The sequence below is a fragment of the Netta rufina genome (genome assembly GCF_964035555.1).
Source record: "Netta rufina genome assembly, chromosome: 1".
In the NCBI taxonomy this organism is placed as follows: domain Eukaryota; kingdom Metazoa; phylum Chordata; class Aves; order Anseriformes; family Anatidae; genus Netta; species Netta rufina.
The window spans coordinates 142,297,201-142,318,584 of record NC_140123.1 but is presented as its reverse complement, the minus strand read 5'-3'; the positions used below and the strand labels follow the sequence as shown (position 1 = coordinate 142,318,584).

The 21,384-nt window shown below is 40.1% G+C and overlaps 2 protein-coding genes across 2 annotated transcripts in view; one reads left to right on the top strand and one right to left on the bottom strand.

Annotated features, from left to right (window-relative positions):
• The window catches only part of DCP1B (decapping mRNA 1B), a 44,324-nt gene extending 29,383 nt beyond the window's left edge, over window positions 1-14,941 (bottom strand). The window contains exons 1-3 of the mRNA XM_084282183.1: window positions 14,788-14,941; window positions 14,086-14,126; window positions 11,679-11,806 (exon numbers count right to left, since the gene is read on the bottom strand). Coding sequence (XP_084138309.1) covers window positions 11,679-11,806; window positions 14,086-14,126; window positions 14,788-14,940 — 322 coding nt within the window. The 5' untranslated portion in view covers window position 14,941. The remainder of the gene's footprint in view (window positions 1-11,678; window positions 11,807-14,085; window positions 14,127-14,787) is intronic.
• The window catches only part of CACNA1C (calcium voltage-gated channel subunit alpha1 C), a gene marked incomplete at both ends in the record, with an annotated part of 472,734 nt that continues 452,419 nt past the window's right edge, over window positions 1,070-21,384 (top strand). The window contains one exon of the mRNA XM_084282170.1: window positions 1,070-1,199. Within this exon, the coding sequence (XP_084138296.1) occupies window positions 1,070-1,199 (130 nt within the window). The remainder of the gene's footprint in view (window positions 1,200-21,384) is intronic.

Genomic DNA, 21,384 nt, shown 5'->3' with positions numbered 1-21,384 from the left:
TGTATTTCTTATATTAATATACTTTCAGAGATATATTATTATATTATTATATGAAGACTTTATATTTTATTAAATTTTATTACAGCAAGCTCTGCACTGCAAAACCAACAACTGGACTGCAACCATAACCATTATTTGCAGAGCAGATACCAAATATTAAGCCCCACGCTGTTAGCAGTTTGTATGCCACTTAAGACAAAAAAGCAACACTGCATTTGCAGCCCTAGTGGAATTCCACTGGAACAGTTACACTGCCTTTCCGTATGTAACACATTCCTTGTCCTTTAAAGGGTATGCTATCTTATACTTCAGAAGGATTTCTTTCTTTTTGCCTCCTGTAATTGAAGAGTATTGTTTACCGCCGATTTAAGGCTTGTTTTGATGAAGACGGAGCTGATGAGGCACTCCAGAGTTTGTATTAAATCAATAATAGACAGAAGTGGGCAGCTTGTATATGCACTGTGGGATACACTTGTTCCATATTTATCTTTCGTGTTTTGAGAGAAGGTTACAAATATTTTTATATATATACACACACACATAAAAGAGTGTGAGAGAGCAAGCGCACATTCCAAGAGAAGTTTTCTGGCTATGTCAGGGCCGAAGTCCACCCCTTGCTAGACAAACCTATTTTTTTCAAACACAAGAGGATATTATCAGAGGAGTCCGTGCTGATATACAGAAACCAGAGATCGTCATGGCTCGGTGAGGTGATGAGCTGACGGGTGGATGGCGCCCATTATCTCCACTTCTCAATCCAAGTTTTCCTGAAAAACCACAGGGGGAGGAGAAGGCTCCAACTGAGCATAAAGCACAGAGGACAAGAAAGGACCAGGAGTGAAGAGCAAGGAAAGGAAGGATAATGCATAAGATATCGCAAAGGTTTCAAAGAGCTGGAAAGTAGTTTCTAGATGAAAGGACCGAGTTGTCAGTACTTCTGGTTTCTGGTTTTAACTTCTGTACAAGGCTATTACATAAAGTAACTCTAAAGTAAGAAAGGAATTTACTTTCAGTATACATAGGAAATATACTCAAGTTCAGCGGTTTCAACACTCCTGGGAATTTAAAAATGTTTCAAGCCTTTGTTCGGCAAGCATATCAACCACTATCCAGCCACCAGCAAGGGGAACCTGAAACGAAGTATAAGGGGAAGCTGGTGCATGAAACTCAGCTTAACTGCTTCTACATCAAACCTGGAGGTAAGACAGCATTATACATTAGTTTGCATGCAAACTCTACTGGTGTCTGTCTGCTGGGACAAGTGTTGCATTTCTATTTGAACAGAACAGTCTGTATAATGTATGAAATAACACCAGTAGCAAACTAATAGTTGGGGATAATGTACTGTGAAGCCCTGTATGTGTTATCACACTACCGCAGGATTCAGAGAGTTTTGCTAATTCTCAAATCTGTGGAGGTAAGCAGAAGGACAGCTTCTCTTGGTAACATAATGTCTTTTGAGCATATACTGAACAGTGCTTTCCCACTTGGATTTTGACAGCGGAGCAAAAACTAAAGGCACAGGAAGGCACATAGGTAGGTATAAGAAACAAGAAAGAAAAGACAAAAAGAGGCTAAGAAGTTCAGAACATACAAAAGCTCAAAATATTAAATGCATACGTGTGTGTGAAGGGACTAATTTAAAAAGAGGGTTATGTGAGTGATTTCTAGAAAGAAACTAGTTTTGCAATATTTTCATTTGCAAAATAAGTATGTAGGCATGCACATATATATTGACACTTGTCTGGAAACATCTAGTATTTTATGCTGTACAAGGGGGTGTGTATGAAGGAGAGGGTGTACAGGTAGTCACATGAAGATAACCCTCTTTAAAAATAAAAAATCTGTTCCAACTTTAACTCCTGAGCTTTACCACATCATATGTCTATCTTATCTTGAAGAGATGTCCAGAATTGCCAGTGCTGGCAGTACACTCTCAGCAGTAAATGTCCAGACAAGCTAATACGTTGCTTATGTGCCGACATCCATAAATGGGAAGCAAAGACTGTGCTTAGCAGATATATTATATTCCTTCCATTCTGCTCAGAAACCCCTACATAACTGCAGGTTGCTTGAGAGATGCCTTTAATTTTTTTTCCATATACTTTTCCTACCGATTCACTTGCCCAGGCTGGGATACGGTTCCACCATACTCAATCAATAGCCACAAAAAAACTACATAGCTTTGTTCGCTTAGCTCCTTAGGATGTTTTTTCCATCATTCCACATAGCTGAAAATTTGTTAGAAGTGCTGCATTTCTTTCCCTTGCGTTTTTTTTACCACCTTCATCACAACTGAAACTCATCATTAGAGCAAAAAGATGGCTGCAGTCATCACAGTTAGAGTTACAAGATCTGCCATCCTGAGAAAAAACACTTCACAAACACGAAGCATTCTATGTCATTTGTGTTTCTCAAAGATTTCCAGAACTAGGACCAAATTCTCAGGGTAGGAAGAAACAACAAAACTGTTCTTTAAGGCAAGGCTGCACTGAAACCTTACATATCCATACTGAACTGCGCCAGGCGACAAGGGACATGGACTTACTCATCAAAACTGATGTCTTAAGATCAAGGCCTTTGATTTCCACTCAAAAACATATATTTTAATTAAAGAAACTCATGAAGAATAAGACAGAGCTGGGAAAAATAAAACGGATTACTTTAGAAATACTTAACCGTACAAAGAGTTTTGCTTTAAAACAAAAAGAAAAAAAAAAAACATATCGGAATGCTACAGTTCCTCCTCTTTTTTGATCTGAACTCTAAAAACTTAAATCTAAAAATCACAGAACTACACTTGCTCGTCACAGTAAGCACAAAAAAATCTCAAGTACCCTAAAGAAGAATTAATACCTGATAATCCTAAAATCTCAATCAACAGTTTAGTTTGGCCGGGGCCTCCGCAGGTCAGCCGCTCCACCCTTCTGCTCAAAAAAGGGCTAACTTTAGTAAGATAAAGAGTTAGGAAAATAAAAGAAATTGTGATCAACTACAAGTTACCAAACAAAAGCATATCCTACTGCACTTTTCCATTTTATTTATTTTTACAGTAATTTGCATATATACGTACCTTGCTCTAAAAAAAAGAAAAGATCCTGTCCCCTTCAGAAATCACATTGTGTTAAAAATCCAATCCTATTTCCAAAGAATCAAGCAGAGTTTAGTCACAGATCTCAAAACCAAATGCATCAGGTTGTATACTCTACAACATGCAAACTAACTAACCGCTAGACAAAAGATTGGGATTCCCAGTCTTAAAAACCTCCTGCCTTGAGCCAGCACTGCTGCATGTCCATCTACATGCAACTGCAAAATACTGTTTAATTACACCATAAAATTATCACATTATTTCTATATCTCTACAAGTAAACATTAAGGATTTTTAGGTCTCCTTTAAAATTAGAATGAGACAGAAAGGCCGATATGTAATATACATGTATAAGCACATATATTTTGCATATAAAAATGTAACGCAATACCTATGGTATTGCTAAAGGGATGGATTATTACTCTTCTTGATATTCTGAAGTAATTTCTGTTATCTTTCAAGTACATTACATTCTTTGGTAGACAGAAGCATGTACCAATGCTTTCATATGTGCTTTTATAAACCACTCTAAGAACACCTAATTTCTGCATATAGGTACGAAGAAGTCACCCAACAGAACACTAGACAGTATTTCACAGGAAAAAAAAAATATATATCCACTGTGCATCAGATAAGTAAATAACTAGAAGCAGGAAGAAATTTGCTTCAACAAAATTTGCACATGACAAACTATAAATTATTTAAGCTGTACGCAACCTAAAACAAGTTTTGGAAAACATGCACGCAACCTGACAAAGTCAATTGTCAGTCAATTTTGTTTTCTGATTTTAGAATCAAGTGTTACTACAACATTGATGTATTTTCAGTATTTATGTTTTCCTTTTAAATTTAAAAAGGAAAAGTAATATCTGTTTTTGAGAGTATTAGGATTAAAACGTTGAAACCTCAAATTTGCTGAGAACTAGAGGTGAATAACACCCAGGGAAGATAACCCTGACCTCTGCTGCTGTTCCCGGCTAGCTGGAGGCACGATGAATTTTTATCAGGCTGATCAAAGGAGGCATGGTGGAAGGGGAAGAAGGAGGAGCTACTTGTTTATTTTTCTGAGACAAAAATGTCTCCCAAGGACAGCACCTCAGGTAAAACCTTATTTGTATTCTGAACAAATGGCAGCGGTTGGTGCAGACCAGCTTTTAGAAAAGCTTTAGCCAAATCTGGTCAGCAAGCAAACTAGCTGACAAGAACCTACCTCTAATGAGGGCAGGCCCCTCTGCCAAAATTGCTTTGAATTTGTACGGTTTGAGCTTTCACTTCTCAAACACTTTTGTTCCAAACTGATAAAATAGTTTTTCAAAGTTTTACACTACAAAAATATTTTCTTCAGCAAAACCGACAGATTCCAGCGGGCCAGAATAATAATTCTGTAACCTAGCTTAGTCTCAACAACATTGTTTTTAAGTTATTCAGCTGTGACAAAAACACTGCATTTTGCTTACCGATGCAGTAACAGAAAGCCACAAACTTCTTTTTTTTTTTTTTTTTTTTTTTTCTTAAATCAGCAGACCACTTAGTTTAGAGGAAACTAATACAAATTGAATGAAATCAAAATCCTTTTAATGGTATTTGTTTCAAAATGTTCAATGAGCATTTGGAGAATGATCAGCTGAATACGTATTTCAATTTACTGTGTTCAGCTTTCTTTTTTTCCCATGATTGAACCAGACACTGTATGTTGGCAGGTAGGAGGCTGATAAATTAAGCTCTCTATTGCAAACTGACATTTTTACCAAAACCAAAAACCAAACAGAAACTGTATTACATCATAAAAAGAAAGCCCAAAATACCTGTTTTGCTTATCTCAATGAAAATAATTGAGCAAGTAGTTGTCTATTGATCGATATGCATAATGATGAATCTAAACTTGCACATTAAGTAAATTTAACAACCAAATGCTGGCTTCATTCTTAAAACACTTGAGAGAAAAGAAGGGATTTTTAGATAGTGAATTCTAGAATATATAACGTGGGATAGACCAACAAACAGGTTTCAGGGTAAAAATAGACACTCTGGCATCTAAAAGATCTTTTTCATGCCGTGTTGTTTTTATACATTGCTCAAACTATCACTGCTGTCACCTTGTTTCTCTCGAAATATAGACTTTTTCTAACTAAGATGCTCCTTACAAGAGAAATGTTACTATTAGTGTACCTGCACAATCAATGGGTCTTCCAACATGCCTACAGAACTGCAGCATTATTCATTTAGTATATATTTATACCCTATAAATAAATTATTAGAAGGGTAAACCAAAATGAACCCCTATCAGTCTCCAAGAAGATGAGCTTTTCTATTTGCAAGTACTCTAGGATGCTGTAACACAGAATCTAGAAGTGAAAAAATAATAGTTTTAGAAAAATATACACCATTATCTTTTCCTAAACGTTTTACAATCGTCGACAAACATATATTAGGAAAAAAAAATCATACATAAATAATTATGGGAAAAAATAGGAAAAAAATACACTCAAAAACCATTTAACAAACTTTAGGCTACTTCTTGGGACAACTGGGAAACTTTTCTTCCCCTCCAATCCCACCTACTGGAAGTCTCTGCAGCGTAGAAATCTAGGAAAACGATACTCTCTGTTCAGGGTTCTGACGAACACAGGGTGGCAGGTTAAACTGGACAACTGAAATTAGGATGAGGTTTTACACGTACCATGTGTCTAGACAGCTTTACCAAAAGCAGGCACGCCTGGGCTGCTTGCGTAGCAACTCCTGAACCTCTGCAAAAGCTCATATTCAGTAGGATGTGTCATATCTGGCTAGAAAGCTTCATTCGGTTTCAGTTTTAGGAGATGATGTGATCAAAGGTCTTGCTACACATGTGGCACAGAAATGAAAAACAAGATCTATGCACAAACAGGCATAGAGCCTGGTCAGATAAAGACTGTTTGTTGCGCTTTTACACAGTTTCTTTCTCCACTTCCTGTACCGTAAAAGCACCCAATTAACCTGTATCAGGTTGCTGTGGTTTAACCCGGCCTGCAGCTAAGCACCACACAGCCGTTCGCTCACCCTCTCTGCTCCCTCTCTGGGATGGGGGAGAGAATTAGAAAGAAATGAAAGCCTGTGGGTTGAGACAAAGACAGTTTATTGGGTCAGAAAAGAAAGGAAAATAATAATAATGATAATAGTACTAATAATGGGTACGAAACAAGTGATGTACAATGCCATTGCTCACCACCCGCTGACCGATGCCCAGCCTATCCCCGATTAGCTGCCCCCCCCCCCCCCACCCCATATTAATTGATCAGCATGACCCCATATGGCATGGAATACCCCTTTGGCTAGTTTGGGTCACCTGTCCTGGGTCTGTCCCCTCCCAGCTCCTGCTGCACCCCCAGCCTGCCTGTTGGCAGGGCACAGCAAGAAGCTGAAAAGTCCTTGGCTTGGTGGAAGCACTGCTCTGCAACAATTAAAACATCAGGGTGGTATCAACATTCTTCTCATCCCAAATCCCAAACACAGCACCATACCAGCTACTGGGAGGACAATTAACTCTATCCTAGCGAAAGCAGGACACAGATCATTGTGAGAATTAGCATTCTAGCTCCTTATAAGCTAGGACCTTGTATTTTTTTTTTCTGTCAGCTGAAACGCACAAGGTGTACTGAGCTCTAAGATACACAACTTAATTTTCCTCGAGCTCCCCACGTCCTATAAACATGAAAAACAGTATTTGGGGATGAAATGATAAATCGATCCATTCAAGAAAAAATTAACTGGCCCAGCACACATCCATATACGTCTGGTGCAAATACACCGTTGGAAATAGTTGCGAGTAAATTATTATACAGTTGATCATTGCTAAGTAGAAACTGAAGTTATTTTAACCAATGTTTTACAATTACACATTTCTTCTGAACTATTTCACATTAACCAGCATCAAGCTTTAAACAACAGGTTCCAAATGGTGCTTTTCACAATAAATACAAGGGAATAAATATAAGGGAAAAAGTATTAATTACGTAGTTAAGGTTGCTCAAATATAAACCCAGAAAATTTTGTGAATCTTTAAAATCACCAGATGATTAAAAAAAAAAAAGCAGAAGTAGTCTTACTTGGTCACACAAAGAAAGTGCCTAAAGCTGCAGTTAACTACAGAAGTTTAGAGATCACGTTGGAAATCCTTATTTAACTGATAAGCCTTTTGTTTCTTGGTGTAATTAGCCATGGATTTCTGCTGGCGTTAAGCACTCAGTAATTTGAGCTTCCCTCCTGGCTTTCACACAAATAACCCTAGTGCTGGCCAGACAAACACATTTTCTAAACTAAGCTTTTCTGTGAAATAGGGGATCAGTGCAAACGTTAACTGGCATGGAACCCAAATCTGGCCCCAGACTGCAGGGAACAGACTACGGGTATCTGCATAAACAGGTTTTAGGCATTATTTTGATTCTAGATTACTGAGATCATGTGGAACTATAGGAGAAATATGAAGAACAATAAAAAGAAAAAGATCAAATATTCCTTTTATAAGTATTCATAAACTTTACTTTTATTGTATATAGGTGAGGAAAGCTTTTCCTATTGTAGTTATGTATTGGATGCAAAGCAATCTTTCCAAAATGATAACATATAACCTAAAAAGATGCTGGTGGACTAGTCCAGTATGCAAGTACCATCTTTTGCTGCTAAGAACATTTATTTTAGCTTGTGTAATGCAATCAGCCACACATATTCAGCTGTACTAAAACAAAGCTGGTTTCAGCAAACATTCGGAATATGAGAACAAACAAAACACTGGGCAGAATGTCTTTACTCCTCCAAATGCTTGGTTTTTTCTTTCTTTCCCTGAAATTTACACTACCACAAAAAACAAATACAAGTCCTCTTATGTGAGAAAGCAACCATACCAGTTAGAAAAGCAGGGAAAGCTCTGTTATACCTGACTAGTTGTACCTAATAATTATACCTAATATTTTGTACAAAAAATACAGAAAGAAGTAACATCAAGCAAACAAAAAAAGGTAACTCCTTTCCAGATCTACATTAAGTATTACTGGCAACCTGTCAACTGTTTTGCCACACGAGCAGCTATTACTGAATGCTGCTTGTTAGTATCTAGAAGCAGAAAATAAAAGCAGTATTACAACATTAGTGCCTAAAAAACAAACAAACAAACATAAAGGATGAAAACCCCAGAAAGAATCCTAAAGGCTGAGTTTTGTAAGAGTGATAAACAAAAGTATAATAATGCAAAACCCAATGAAAATACTTATATAGGCAGTTCAAGACAGATATTCAGCATCATGTTTGGATAAGACCTTAGTGAAAACAGATCCCTAACAGTGAGGAAGTTATTTTATGTAGCAAAGGCTTTGAAATACAGGGTAAGGAAGAGTTATCTGTGTCTTGGTGGAGAAATCACCATGTAAATTATTTCAATGGGCCCAGTAAACCTGAAAAAGTCAAATGAGATGGCAAATAAATTTTCTTTTATGGGTTTCTAATCCAAGTTTGCTCTGAAAACAGAGATGTTTCAACAAAAATCTATGAAAACAACAGTTTTTCCTTTGAAGTACCAAGAGCTTCATTGCAGCTGTTATTGGAGAAATAACACTTAAGCATTTATAAGAATATTTCATGAAAATAAAATCCTTATTTAGGGGTAACATGGAACACATCTGATACTAACAAAAATCCTGAACCAGTAGATTTTTAATCTATTTATTTTTTTAGGAAAGCATATATGAATCTTCTCTTACAAAATTAAATTATCCAATTAAATTGCAGATATAGGTTTCTCCATGATTAGATGGCGCAGCTAACATTGGAAAAAAAACAGACATATAGGCTCAGCTGAAGACTCTTAAAACAAGAAGCACACTGGCTGAGGATCTTGTACCACCCTTTTTCATGCCTGCATTCAGGGTTATGATACAGCATAGAGTGCCACAAGGCCAAAAAGCTACTAGACCTTGTGGCTGAGAGATCCTGAACTGAAAGAAAAATTCAGTTACTTTCACATTGCCACTAGCAAATTGTCAGTGTGGGTGGTGTGAGTTAGCTGCATGGTGCAAGCTGCCTGCTGGGGTTACTTGCTCGCTCCCCTCAGTGAGGCCAGGGAGAGAATTAGGAGGGCAAAATTGAGAAAACTTATGGGTTGGGATGAAGAAAGGTTAATATATAAAACAAAGCTGTGTGTACAAGCAAATATGTAAAACAAAGCTGTGCGTACAAGCAAATTAAAACAAGGAATTCGTTCCCTACTTCCCACCAGCAGGGTAATTAGCCCTTTGCATCAGGAAAGCAGGGCCACATCAGGTTACTTGCAAAGACAAATACTGGAGCTCCAATCATGTTTCTTCCACCCCCTTTTCTGCTGCTCTCCCCCAGCTCTTGCTGCTGAGCTTACCACCACATGCTGGGGACATCCCCCAGCCCAGCTGGGGTCAGCACCTTGCTGGTGGGGTTGCACAAGAACAGAGAAGGCCTCGATGCTGTGTGAGCACTGCTCAGTGGTAGCTGGTGCATCCCTGCATGATCAGCACTGCTGTGGTCACAAATCCAAAACGCAGCACCATATATGCTGCTAGGAGGAAAATTAACACTATTCTAGCCAAAACCAGACCATTATCTTGGCTCCAAAGACCTCCTTTTTACCTCCCTGGCTCCCATCCTCCTGCTCCTAACTTCCCTAGTTCATTTGTTACACTTGCTGGGTTTGTTCTTTAACACACAGTCAAAATTCTTTATGGTAGCGCCTCCTCGTACGGATCTGCAAAGTCTCTAGCAGAAGGGAGTATTATTTTTTCTAGGCGAAGGGGAACCTTTTGGTGTGTTTATGAACAAAGGAAGATGCAATAAAATTCTACTGCACAGAAATGCAAAGAGGCACCAACAAACCACTCTAAATTTCATAAAGACGGACGGGCAATTAATTTTTCAAGAAAATCCATCTGTGAGCAGCCAGATGGGAATCATACCCTAAAAGAACCTTTGTCTAGACAGAAGAACCCAGAAGTGGTTTTCTGCATTTTGCTGTTGCACAATTGGCCCAAAAGCCCCAGACGTGTTACCTGAACGCAGACTTGCTGCTCAGAAGCACGTTAGTACCTGTATTTGAGACACTGCAAATCTAAATTCTGATGTCTCTTATTGAACAAATGGCTCACGTTCCCATCCCCAAACACCAGACTCCTCTCCCAAATAAATCAGTTTATATAGTATTCAGACTAAAGACTGTCTTACTTCATGTCAGTATAGTTATGACAGCTTCTAATTACTCTTTATACCAATTGTCTCAACAAAAATGAAAAATTAGTAGAACAGACTTCAAAAAGCAGGTATCAGTATATAAATAATTCCTAAAGGAATTTCAAAATGAGGTAAAAATAAATTACATATACATAGGAAAGACTCTTCAAAAAAAAGACAAGTGAAATAAGTCTCATGGTACTTAAAAATCCCAATGTCTGGTCTAGCCTAGGCTAGTTTGGACAGATCTGTATTTCTTTTCAGTTTCTTATGGATTTTCAAAGAGGGAATTTCAATTCTTTTTCAGCCTATCTAATACTCTCAAAAATAGAAGTTTCATTTAGATTATTTAAAATGGTATCTCTATTGTTTCTACCACATAGTGTGTGAGCAACAGAATTCCCTCTTGATATAACTTTCCAACTCCAAATTAAGTTTATAAAATAAAAAGGACTAGCAGATTATTAAACTGTGCTGCTTTGTATGCCATGAATTTCCTCTGCTTTTACTTCATCCAGAGGGAACACTTCTGCAACACGGTATACATAAAGAATTTTTGCAATCAACTTTTATGCATCAAGCACAAAGTACAGATCATACTAAAGCTCTACTTCCAAGTATGGATATAAAACTGCATATTTATAAATGTTCATTCTTACATAATTGCACGTTGTAATGGTCTGTGTGTTTATCTGCATGAAAACTACAGCTGTCATGTCTTCCACTCATGTCTGAGTTTGCCTGATGCATGCTAATTCTCAGATAGAGGACAAAGACAGAGCTCAAAGTAGTATCTTCATCTCTCATCGGGGTTTAAATTAGGCTCAACACTATGGCGTTGGAGTTTCCTGTAATAGTTGAGAAGTTACACACCTTCCAGTCTGCTGTAAGGACAGCATACCAGAGCTGAAGAACAGAGCAGGGTTTGAATTAGCTGCATTTGTTTAACTTTATGCAGAACAAACACTGAGATCACAAGTATTATTCTACCCTTTGGTGGATTTGCTTTGTGACGAGACTTCCCAGCACTGAGCAGGGTATATTCAGAACACGCAGTTATCTCCGAGCCTCTACACCCACCATGTATACACGGCCATAAAAGTCCACTATTAACCAGTTAAGTGATGAGATTACTGCTGAACGCGTTCTAACACTTTCTTTTGAATAGTGATATTTCAGGTAGCATTGAACAACTCTTTTTCAGCATGTCAAAGAGGATGTATTCTTTCAATTGCTACTGTTTAACCAGCTAGTTTCAGCCCTTGAAATCTGCAGTCTCATCATTTGTACTACTTTAACCACGAATAGACTCTGAAGAAGAGCTCACCTCTTTAGCATTTAGCCCAACATATCACACACTTACATCTGGCATTTCTGTAAAGTAGAAAAGGGTCCTGCAGCTGGAAATCAAGGTCTTTAGTAATTGGTTCTGTTCGATTTTCCATGCTCAGCCTGTTCATAATTGTGAAGCCATGCCTTGGAGAAGCTGATCTGAAAATTATCAAGTAGAAATCACATCAAGTCAAGGAAAAAAAAGAATACTTTTTTTTGTCGTTGCATAGTTTTCCAAAATTATTTTTCTTTTCTCAGAGATACTATAAAAATCTAATTCTGTTGCCAAGGAAAGTACTATTGAGCTTCATAGTCTTTCATACAATCCTTTTTATTTTTTTCAAAACCCTATATTCTACACGAGAAACAACAGAAGCACCACTGGTCCCACAGTAGCTGCAGAGAGCATGCAGCAACTGTGACACTACCATTTGAGGTGTAATACTTTAGTCATAGCATTAATCATATATGCCTGTCCAGTTTTTGTTTCAAGCTATAAGGCCTACAAAACTTCTGAACAGGCAAGATGTAACTAAGTGCCACTTAATTCCAGATCACTGGCACCACGTTTTCCAACCACCATCTACTTGATAGCTTCCTGCTAGAGTAGAAAACAGCAATTAGTAAGATTCGGTCACGGGCAAAGAGCACAGTATTTTATTACTTTTAACGTTCAGCTAACAATTGAGAATGGTATTGAAAATCCTGTTTGGGACTTACATAAGTATGCACATCATTATGCTTGCTCATGGGGGGTTACACTTCAAGACAGTTAGATGATTTTTATTAATGTGAGCTGTTAAGCCTATCACCACCCAGACAGGAAACATTACTTTCAAACAATGTTATGGCAATAAAGAAAATGACGATAGTTAGAATTTTGGTAACGTTGCCATCTCTGCTAATTGCCTGTTGGTGGACATCTCTACAAAATCCAAAGCACAGGGACCTACATTAGAGGGTAGGAAGCAACATGAAATTAAACACAACTGGAACCCTTAACAAGAATCCTTGTTTGCAACAATCAGGACTTAAAAAAAAAAAAATAATAAAATAAAATAACAAACCACCAGTCCATTTCCACTGGTATTAACTCAGTGGGAAGTCTGATTTTTGACTCTTCCTCAGAATTTGCAATTTGTGATAAAATCAACTCCAGTGAAAGGGCAGCATTACTTTACATTGTCGTAACAGTAATAAGAAGTGACAAAAACACCAGTAGACTCCAACCTGCAGTCTGTTAGCAATGTTTTTTTTCCACATGATTTTATGTCATTGTTCAAAGCCACAGGACATAAAGTTAAAATTGATGGGGAGGGCCCTGTGTAATGTTGCTCACAGATCACAACCTGTTCTGTATAGTTGCCTACATGGCAGGAAGGGTAGCTATCTCTGCCTGTAAATGGAAACTTCCTCAACCAACAAGAACAACGATAAAAGATCGCAGATACTACAAGTGCCAGGTTACATGCTGTCATTTCTGGAGTTTTAAATCCAACATACCAGAGAAATACTACCTCTGTTTTGCAGCACAGAAACAGCTACCTCTGCCTACTGCTAGCGCAGCCAGGGGTCAGTTCTTTAATTTTGTAGTGGTAATTATAAAAGCATCTTATCTCACCTTTTCATTCTTTTCCGCTTACCTAAGAGAAGCTTAGAAAAGTTATTCATTATTATTTCGACTGCTGGCACAAAAGAGCTCAAAAATATTAAAACTGCCTTTCCTACTTCACACGAAGCTCACAGTCTCTTGGGCCTCCCTGTCCATTTGTCACTTCACTTCACACACACCTCTTGACCACTGCAAACAATCTTCTGCTTTCTCAGTTCTCCCACTGGATCCTCAAAAGCACGAATGTTGAAGGAGAAAATTTCTGCTTCAGTGTCCCATCCGAGCAGCTACTGCATGATCTGCTCATCAAGCCTTTTTCTGGTTTTAACTTCAGTGACACGGAAATGCTAGGGCACTACCTTGGCTGGGCACATACCCAAACATAGGGCATGCTTTTCAACAGAGCTAGATGGTAGAGTAAATGATCAAATAAAAGCTCTGAAAAGTTACAGCCAGACCCGGTGCAAAAAGCGAACATTGAAAAAAAACTGCATGCTGGATGAAATTCTACTATTCTTTTACTTTAAGGAGTATCATTATTTATTTCACTCTTTGTTTTTTGTTTGGACTCCTTAAAACTGCAAATGTCATGTTCTATTTAAGACAGCTGTGCAGATTCCTATGGTTCACCCATATCAAGATTTAGTCTTATCCACATAAACGGTGATGCCTACTTCCCTGTGTTTTCTTCCCTGCATTTCTTTGCCAGCATCAGTTTCTTTTCACCTTTGAGTATGAGGTGATTCAGAGCATTTTCCTTCACTCAGCCAGCTGGCTTCTCCACATCCACAGATCACTTTCAAATGTTAAAACACAGCGCTCTCACCTTGTGTAAACAAACAGCGTTCCCTCCACATCTGTCTTCTCCTGAACAAAAAGACATCAAAAGAAGTTGAAGCGAGGGTTTGCCAAACACAAGCAAGCCCCTTTTTTTCTTTCTTTTACCAGCCCTGAGAGCATCACACCTCCCAGCAAAGCCATGAAACAAGCCCCACAGCTCCATGGGATGGCGGCAAGCGAGCAGGGTTTGTGGGGCCAGTTTTGTGAGGAGTTGTGGACGGGATAAAGGCTGGATGATGTAGGAGTTGTGGACGGGATAAAGGCTGGATGATGTAGGAGGTGTGGACGGGATAAAGGCTGGTCGATGTATGATCACACAGCGGGGCTGCTCTGCTGCCAGCCCCCAGGAGCAGCCAGCTGAGGGCACAGCACGTGTGTGGCAGCCAGCACCCAGCCCTCAAACCCACACTGCTCAACCAACAGCCAGGTGCTGATCACCCCTGGAGGCACCCATGAAGACACCCAGCACCATTCCCCACCAGCAGGGCTTTTAACACACACACAGCCCCCTGGGGCACCCCAGGGTCCCTCACGGACCCCTCACACCCCAACATGGCGCCCACCCCCTCACCCCCCCCACCCCCCCCATGGCTGCGAGAGGGGCGGGGCCTCCTCCATAGAGGGCGTGGCCTCCTCTCGCCCCGCCCCCCGGGGCTTGGGGTCCGGGGGGGGCTGTCCCCCGACGTACCCACTCGTTGGCGCGGTGCCCGAAGGTGTAGAGCGCCACCTGGCTGGCCACGTCCACGATGCTGCTGATGTAGGGGTCGTGCTGCCGCAGCGCCGCCAGGCTGATGTCCAGCCCCTTGCCCAGCAGGGCGGCCCCGGACACCGCCGCCGCCATCTTGCCCCCTGACAACAACACAGGGTTGCTCGGAGGCGCAGCTAATCCAGCGCCGAGGGGAGGGAGCGGAGCGGAGCTGCCTTCGCCCTCCTCCTCCTCCTCCTCCTCTTCCTCCTCCTCCCGCCCCGCCCCGCCGCAATCGAGCGCCGAGCGCCTCGATTCGACGCGAGGGGCACCGCGTTAGCCTGTGGGGGGAACACCTTTTAATAAATATATATATTTACACACATATACATGTAACACAAGCACAGGGAAGCATAAACAAGTGTGCCCCGACACGGAGCTGCACAAGCTGCAGAGGAACAGATGGACAAGACCGCGGGTCTAGTCACCATATTTTCCTGTCACACGTACACATTTACTATCAGTCTATCGATGCCAACAGTTTACAGCGGGTATATCAGCTTCGTGTGGCGTGCAGACACATTCGATAACGTACATTTATACTTAAAGGACTTGCTTAAGAGTCCAGCCTGAACCCAGTGTGACAGCAAATATTGTTTCACCACACGACCCATGTAGCACTTACGGAAGGAGTTACCACCATGTGTACGTGGAAGCAGCAGGGCAACATATTTCCCTCCAGAGATAGCATAACCTGAAGTACTAAAGGCCAAGGTAACGGATGCTGTTTTGCTTGTTTGCAGTATCCCATACGTGGCATTTTTAAAAGGGCACTTTTGCACTCCAGGCCAGATGGAGGTTGTGGGATACAGCAAGTGAGCCCTGGCATCAGCTCCAAGAGCAACTGGGCTAGCCCAGATGTAAACACATACATAGTGTGAAACTGGGGACAGAAGATAACCGAGAGGCAGCAAACTGGGAATTCACAGTATATAATGTAGGGACAGCGTGTCTCTTGAGTGGAGTCAGGAGCGGACATGTTCTCAGAGAGGACACAGAGAAAATGTTGTTCTCTGGGACCCAGGAGAGAATGCAGAGGTTTTGCTGCAGCCCAAAAGGCTGCTGAAAATTGTCTTCATAAGAATAAGGGCCTACAGCTCACCATACAAGTATATAGTGGGAGAAGAAAGCTCCTCACATACCCTCTTAAATAAGGTCTCACTCCTAGCTTGCCTTTTCTAAAGCCACGTTGTTTCAGATGGAACACAGCTTTGGAGTTTGGAAGTTTTTAGGTGGGTTTGGTATACTTCTGTTAAGAAAAAGTCTCTCACAGTTCCATTGCAAAGCTCCAGCCGGCTTATCCTGTACCCGCAATGAAAATACAGAGGCTTATGGTAGACAAGGGAAACTGTTGTCCTTGGTCTGGAAATGGACAGGGTAGGATGGCAAAAAGAGAAAAATACGTAAGTGGGGAAGATAATTCACATTGATCAAGTAGTGTACAGATGCAAATTTTTATTTTATTTTTTTTCTTATTAAATTGTCTTCTGTTACTAGTTTCCAGGCACTCATAACCACACTCCTCTTCATGTGAGCGAGAGAGCCTGACTGGGTCAAGTGCATCTCCTGTGCCCTTCTCTTGACATACAAAGATCACAGATGGTTCTGTTTCCTTGAACTCTGGGGATAAAACAAAGCAAAACAAACAAGCAAACACCTGTGAAGTTAAATATCTTGAAGTAAGCCTGACAAAAATTTTAGCTGTTTCCAGTATCCAGCTTGTGGCTTCTTTGGTACTGCCTTCCACCTGGATTACTTTCTGACATAGCCGGGCAGACAGCTCCCCAGCCCTGTGTTTTTAGTCAGCAAACCTGTCAAGCTTCTGATCATGCCTTTGTGTATTTTGTTGCACCGTGTGGTCCCTTCTACTGGTTCCAACTGCTTTACTGTGTGAGCCATAATTGCTCCTTTCATTTTGCCTGAAGTAAAGGTAATTAATAAAACCATTAGTTCTGGCATGCGTTATGGTATCACTTGATAGGGGACTTAAAAATGTTCAAATGAAACAAAATCTTGTTAAATAGAGAAAGATTGTGAATTCTCACTGCATCGAAAGCTAAGGACTTTTTAGCAAAAATGTCACAGGTTGAAAAGGTTGATTCTTTAAGTTGCAGTCATTTGCTTACAGTCAGTAATTCAGTAGTCCATAATAACTATCAAATCAAGTTAGAATGATTTTGCTGTAACTTGTTTATGAAACAAAGTCATTTTCTAGCTTTGAGAATGTCATAATTTCATGAAGTATATAATTAGAGTGTCACATTTTTGTCTCCCACCCACCTGGATAGTACTCAGTTAAAACAAACAAACAAATACTTTGATTTTGCCACGGTATAAAAGGGCTTTTGCGTAGGTAATATCCAAACTATTTTTAAGGCAAAATCCACACAGCATGCTGTTCTTAAGGTCTGTTTTAAGGATAAACATTAATATGTTTAGGTCAAACCTTTTTGCAATGATTCTTCAAATAGACTTTAAGCCTTTGCTTAAGAATCTATGCAACTGTAAGCACTAAGGCTTGCTTCCTACAGCAAATTATCGACATTGAGAGTGTGATTTCCCATGACTATCTTTGGTGGCACTGCTGGGCATACACCACCCCTGTCCCAGGTCCCAGCCATTCATTCCTGCTATTCTGGCACCTCCGTGTGGTACTGGCTTGAGTGTGTTTGTGGCCACAGCGTGAACCAGTCAGACCGGGGAAGTGAACTGATTGAAAAACAAGCCTTCATGCTGCTGCTGTGATCACAGCCTCGACTGACCGCTTTCCTGTCTGTTCACATTCAGGCCTTCCTCTGAGCAGCAATTTTTAAAATAAACAGCAGGACATACTTGAGAAAATGTACTGTTGAGCACCTCATTTGCTCCACTTCCTCATCTCTGGCCCCCTTGGAGTTGTTATTGCACAGTAGTTGCCTTTTCCTTTTTATTCCTTCCCCAAGGCTGCCGTAATTTTTTCTCACTGTCTGGCAGCAACCCTGCTGCCCCCCTGCTGGCGAGAAGGGTGCTAGAGGCAGCATTGGTAGGCTCCTCTTCTGCATCAAGGACCACCTGAGGATCTTCCAGTGGATCTTTGTAAGGTGCTTTCCAGTGTGCCGTCTTGCCGGGAAAAGCAGGTGGCTCTTGTGGACACAGGCTGATCCCACAGTGCTTGCTCTCCCATGCTCCACATACTGCTGGGGACGTGCTCACAGCTCTGCAGCCCAGTACCCCTCACACCTCAAAACCAGTGCCCCTGTGGTTCACGCTGGAGGCTGTCTGCACCTCTTCCCAAGCACAATAGAAAGGTACAGTCTTTTTACCCGGCATATATTACAGGCTCTCAGAAGCTAGCTCTTGAATGCTCCCCTCATGCTCAAGGGTTGAAATTTTTGGTTGTATTTTTAGACCACTTCTTAACTCCAAACCTAAATGGTTAAAGCAATTTGAGTCTTTTTGTTAGCAACATATTACTTCCTAAAAGTTCCTTAATGAGCATAGGGTGTGACTATGTAGTTTCATCTGGTGCAGTTATTCAAAAAATCCATCTCTAGATTAAAACTAAATCTGGTTACTTTCATTCAGATTCAAAACAACTCTCCCTCTGCCCCCAAATAAACTCCGGCACATGTAAGCTATTAGCATGCACATCTGTGTTTGTAAGATTGATCCCTGGTGAAGTTTATGAGACCATCTTGAAATTTTCTGCAAAATGTTAGTCTACAGAAAAATGGAATCATATTCTTTGGCATTGTTGGTTTTGAAGTTTTGATATTATATATACTGTGCATGAAATAATTACCTCTCACTACGATTTTCAGTAGAAGGTTGGCTTCTTTTTTCTATGAAACTATGTTTTTACCAAAAAGCCTGTTTCTTTCTTTGACTACGTTATTATTTTGCTAAGTTATTCTGTTACCTTATTGCTGTCCTGGTAACCTGATTTGATCCATCAACTTCATTCTTTACACTGTTGATTGACCAAAATACCAATGAGGATAAAGCACACCTATTACACCCCATAGGTTAATAAGTTGTAACAGTATTTATATGTTACCTAAGAAAATACCTTTCCAACCACATCTTTGTGGTAATCACCATTTAATTTGGCAGAATCAGACACCTGTAGCTCTAAAAGGGTTATTTTCCAACCAGCTACAGAGAAGATGGCGTCATTTAATTAATTCCTAATATGAAAAGTTCCATTAGGTAATTACATTAAGCCAAGACCTCATTTTTACACCTCACCTGGCATAGGAGCTCTTGCCATATTAAAGAAATGGAGGCAGCACAAGGATATGCTTGTGTTGCTGCTGCTAGGAAGCTGGTAGTAAGCCTGAAGGTGTACTGGGGCTGGTCAGCATGGTAGGTATATGCAGCAAGTTTATGAGAAGGGGAATGTGTCCTTAGCACCCAAGTGTCTTTTTGTGAAAGTGTGCTGTGCATTCAAATTAGCTTTTTTGAGTTAACTGTTGAAAGCAGAAGCTCTGAATTGCTATTACACATTTATAGTAGTATAGTATATATGCTGCTACATACATATATATCTAGTAGCAACAGCTGCTATACACGTAGCTGTTGCAGTATTACTTCATGGAGGGAAAATTATATTATTGTATTGTTGACTGGCAGAAATGTTTATATATTTTTCATGTTAATGAAGAATGTTGGTGCTTACTTAAGAATTCCAATAAAGGATTTTGTAGCTTTTTTTAGAAGTAGTATGGGTGAATGAAGATAGTCAGTATTATAACAAATCTGTTGTAGCTCTCTAGAAGCCAATACAAATAGTTTTATAATCATGGATCCTTGAAACTAAAATATTGAGCAGTAAGATAAGTTTTCTGCTTTGAGTATCCCTCATAGATTTCTGTGGATTTGGTAGCTGCTTGTGATACTGATGCTACTAAAGATCTGCTCCTGCAGGTGGTAAGAGATCGTAAATGTTCCCTAAATGTATTTTCTGTATTTAAAATTAGGCTTAATACCTATTGTACATGTTTCATAATATGAGATCACCTAATCTATAACAGTGTGATTTTTCTACTTTTGTCTAACCGTTTGGGTGATCACTTTTATTTGGCTGGCATACGTAAATGAGATGTTTTAAAGTAGGCTTCCTTTCAAATTGAAAATTATCTTTTTTTTTTTTTCTTTCATTAGGCAAGATATACAATTACCTCTATGCTTTAAATGCAGCTACTTGCCTCTTAAAGTTAAGAATGTTTCACTGTTTTTTTTTTTTTTTTTTTTTTTTTTTTTTTTTTTTTCATTTTGATTGTTATTTGTGTTGATCTGGGGTTGTGGATATGGGAAGAAAGGCCTGTGTAGAAAAAGGGATTCACGTTTGTGTAACTATACCAGATGATAAAACTTGGTAACATTTGAAGTGTTTCTCTTGGAAACAATGAATGCAATCTATCCAGTTTTTTAGGAGGGATGGATCTGGGTGAAGGCAGCTTCCAGCAGGCATCCAATAGAAGATTTAAGCACTTTGAATGAGATTTTTGAAGTGGAAACTAAAGGTATTAGTGCCACAAAACTCCAGTGGGTATCTGAGTCTGGGCTTATTACACTTGTGTGAATTTGTTTCCCCTGGTGAATTCTGAGAGCTGTGAAGGTGTTTGGCAGTCCTTCTTCTACAATCTGGTTTTGTCATTTTCTAGTGACGCTGTGCTATGTCTTCTGTCAGATTAAATTTAGAGGCATATTACCTTGCGTGGCAGAAATGTGAACTAGAGATTTCTCAACAGAAAACTTCCATAGGAGTAGCAAGACTGGGTTTATTTCTTCCTCTTATTTTTCCTGCTGGCTTGTGCAAATGTGTCGATTTTATTATCATCCCAAATTAATCCTACAGGGTTCAGTTGAATTTGCTTGGTGGCGTATACAGGAATTGCTGCGTCACTTAAATTGTAGTAAACCTAACAAGTCCAAAAGAGACCGAGGACACCTATGTTAGACTTCTCCTCTCTCCTAACTCTCAGCCTTGCATTGTAAGGGAGATTGTCCCTTGACCAGCTTTCCAGCTGGGCGGCCCCCAGCACGTCCTGGTGCCTGGGGCTGTTCCTCCCCAGGGGCAGGGCTCTGCGCTTCTCCTCGTGGGACTCGATGAGCTTCTGTCAGCCCACTTCTCCAGCCTGTTGAGGTTCCTCTGGGTGGCAACATGGCCTTCTTCTCCTCAGCTGCTCCTCACAGTTTTAACATCTGGAGGTGCACTTTGCCCTATTATGCAGGTCATTAACAAAGATGTTAAACACCTGTTAGACCATTAGAAAACACATTTGGTCCTTGTTCTGATTAATAGGATTTTTCTTCCTCTTTTGATGGGAAAAAAACAGAACATTTGTTCCTGAGTCTGAAAGAATCTTAGTCCTGAGCACAAAAGAAGGGGGGAAAGGAAAAGTGAAGGGGTGGGAGGGAGGGGGAGGAAGTGTATGAGACAGATTAGCAAACTGGATTGTAAAGGAGAGAGCAGGATTAGAGGTAGAGCTGAGGTGTAGTGGACAGCAGGACTAGTGTGGGGGCAACAGTGCAGGAGGCTTGTGGCAGGGGGGAGAC